Genomic DNA, 3,377 nt, shown 5'->3' with positions numbered 1-3,377 from the left:
CCACCTCATATATTTCTTCCTTTTCTTCAAAGCTTAGCTCAAATTCAAATTCTTATTTTTCTGATTTTCTTAGCGATTAGCCCCCAACATTGTTTTCTTGATCATATCTATATTGAATATACGTAGATGTGACCATGCTATCTCTACCTATATAAATGTAAGATTCTCAAGGACATGGGCATTCATATTTGTGTTTGTATTTCCAATTCTTTTTGCAGTGCCTGGAACATAATAGTCATTTTTAAAATTAAATTTCATTTTTTCAATTATATGTAGAAAAAATTTTGACAATTGTTTTCTGACATCTTGTGATTCAAATCTTCTTCCTCTCTCCCTCCCCACTCCACAAGGTAGTAAATAGTCTGATGTAGGTTATATCTGAGCTTTAATGCTATACATATTTACATATCCCCCATGTCATGTCTAAAGACATATATCATATATACAATAAAAAAACTCATGAAGGTGAAGGGTGGCTTTCTTTTATCTGAAACCAGATTCCATCAGTTTCCTCTTTGGCTATGTATAGCATTTCTTTAAAATCATGAATCCATTAAGGTTGTCTTAGAACCTTGTTTTGTTGATAATAACTAATTCCTGACAGCTGATCATTGTAAAATATTTCTGTTACTGTGTACGCTGTTCTTCTGGTTCTGCTTATTCTACTTTGCATCAGTTCATATCAGTGCAGATTTTGTCATTTTTCATTTTTAGTCATATTAAACCCTCTGATAGATATAAGGTGGTATCTCAGATTTTTTAAATTTGCATTTCTCTAATCAGTAGTAATTTGGAGCATTTCCTCACATGACTATACAGAGTTCTAATTTCTACATCTAAGAACTGCCTGTTCATTTCCTTTGACTATTTATCAATTGAAGAATGCTTTGTATTCTTATAAATTTGACTCTGTTCTCTATATACGTGAAAAAAGAGGCTTTTGTCAGAGACACTTGTTATAAAATATTTTGCTAATTTGTTGTTTCCCTTCTAATCTTGGTGCCATTGAGTTTGTTTATACAGAAACATTTTAATTTAATGTTATCAAAATTATCCACTTAGTTTTTCATAATGTTCTCTATGTCTTCTGTCAGGATTTGGGGTAAGAATAAACTTATTGATTATATCAAGTTTATTGGTTAGGTCAGCACTGTCACCCATAAAGTAATATAGATCTCCATGGTTTTCATGACCAGGGATGACCTGAGCTGGGCCAGGCAACTTAATAAATAGATTTTTAGGAACTCATTATTCAGGCTCTTCCTTAACCATCTTGAGGCATATTTAATTGGTGACAGCTAATTAAAAAGTGGTCCATCAACCTATCTACCCCTCCCTATCTCCACAAGTAGACAGGTTATATATACATGAAAAGAACCCTTCATTTATTAACCAAAATCTATAAAAAGGAAGACATTCCTGATGATTGCCAAGGACAGAGAAAATACAAAAAGCAACAGACTGGATAATATCTCTGAATTAAATCCCAAACACAGTAATACACAGTAATTATTTCCAGTATACAGGAATTAATATAGCATATGAAAAATCAATTCTCACATTGTTCAGTCATAAATTCTTCTTTTCTAAAAGTCTCACAGGCAACCTTTTCCCTGTTCCCCTAATTTGTTTATGGTGTTCCCCTTTATTTCTTGTTGAAGTATCTATTTTGTCTTTATCTTACATTGGGTCTTAGTGGCTATAGCCAAAATCCTTACAAAACAAACAAACAAACAAAAAAAAACCTACCAGATCAAATGACTATTGTGGCCAGGATGTAACTAGTGAATACTATAGGCCAGTGGTCTATAGTATTCTTGAACTTAACTGCCCATCAATGGAATTAATAACACATTTCCCCCTTTTTCCTTCACTAGGCCAAGAATGACCAATGCTACTTTAGTGACTGAATTCATCCTCATGGGGTTCTCTGAGGTTCGAGAGCTACAGATCTTGCATGCTGTGCTATTCCTATTGATCTACCTGGTAGCCCTGCTGGGGAATCTGCTCATCATTGCCCTCACCCTCCTTGATAAAGAGCTCCACACACCCATGTATTTCTTCCTGAAGCATTTGTCTTTTTTAGATCTCTGCTACATCTCTGTCACTGTTCCCAAATTCATTAGCAATACCCTGGCCAATATCAGTTCCATCTCTTTCCTAGGATGCATCACCCAAGTATTTTTAGTGGTTTCCTTAGCTTGTGCAGAATTAGCCTTGCTAACAGGGATGTCCTATGACCGTTATGTGGCCATCTGTCATCCCTTGCACTATGCAGTCACTATGAACAGAAGAACCTGTGTGAAGATGGCGGCTTCCTCCTGGCTCAGTGGGGGACTTTCTGGCCTCTTGCACACAGCCACAAGCTTTTCCTTGCCATTCTGTGAATCTACCAGGATTCATCAGTTCTTTTGCGAGATCCCTCAGATCCTCAGACTCTCTTGCTCAGAGAGTTACTCAGCTGAAATTGCAGCCCTTGCCATTACTTCCTCTTTGAGTTTTGTCTGTTTCCTCTCCATTTCTGTGTCATATATCCACATATTCTCAACAGTCCTGAAGATTCCCTCTGTGGTGGGTCGGTCCAAAGCTTTCTCCACTTGCATGCCTCATCTTATAGTTGTCACTATCTTCCTTCATAGCGCAGCAGTTGCCTACCTGAAGCCAACTTCAGCTTGTCCCTCTTTTGTGGACCTTTTGATGTCTGTCTTCTATACTGTCTTGCCCCCTACTCTGAACCCCATTATCTACAGCCTGAGGAACAAGGACATGAAATCTGCCTTGAGGAAGCTAGTGAAAGATCATCTTAATGGTCCCTTTGAATTTTGAGTCAGTCTGTTATGTGTTGAATGATTCACAATAATGGAGGACATCCATTCAAAATAGAGGGACAGGACTACTGGCTCATATCATTGAAAAGCATTCATGATTTTACCTATTTCTTTTACTTTTTTTGACTTGTCTTTCTCATTGTCTTCTCTGCTATTCTTCCATATGCTCCTGCCTTCTCTAATATTTATGCCTCAGAGGTAGGTTCTGCACTGGTAAAAACACTCAATTATAATAATCAAACGACCTGTTTATGAGTATTGACTCCTCCATTTATTTTTTGTGTATATCAGTCAAATCACTTAATTTCAATGAATCTCAGTATGTCACCTGTAAAATGGAAATAATACTTACACTACCTAAAGGTCCCACCTCCACACAAACAACCAAAGTTATTATGATATAAGCAGTGTAAGATCATGATGATATTTTAAATAAGTGAATAGGTTGGTTTACACCTTGTGAAATATGACTTTATTTGACTGAGTCAAGAAGAAACAAGTGTAATTAACTGGAAACCAACCAATCTAACTTCTGGGTCTTCAAATAGT

The 3,377-nt window shown here is 36.4% G+C and overlaps 1 protein-coding gene across 1 annotated transcript; it reads left to right on the top strand.

Moving 5' to 3' along the window:
- Nucleotides 1-1,884: 1,884 nt before the first annotated feature.
- LOC123256574 (olfactory receptor 14A16-like) lies at nt 1,885-2,826 on the top strand. Its single transcript, XM_044685167.1, has one exon. The coding sequence runs from the start codon at nt 1,885-1,887 to the stop codon at nt 2,824-2,826; it is 942 nt and encodes a 313-aa protein (XP_044541102.1).
- Nucleotides 2,827-3,377: the final 551 nt, after the last annotated feature.

This window comes from Gracilinanus agilis, unplaced genomic scaffold (assembly GCF_016433145.1).
Source record: "Gracilinanus agilis isolate LMUSP501 unplaced genomic scaffold, AgileGrace unplaced_scaffold61080, whole genome shotgun sequence".
In the NCBI taxonomy this organism is placed as follows: Eukaryota; Metazoa; Chordata; class Mammalia; order Didelphimorphia; family Didelphidae; genus Gracilinanus; species Gracilinanus agilis.
The sequence above is the reverse complement of the archived record's forward strand: the minus strand, read 5'-3'. Positions and strand labels throughout refer to the sequence as shown.

Coding starts and splice junctions, on each gene's coding strand:
- LOC123256574 (XM_044685167.1), top strand. CDS start 1,885: ATGACCAATGCTACTTTAGTGACTGAATTCATCCTCATGGGGTTCTCT.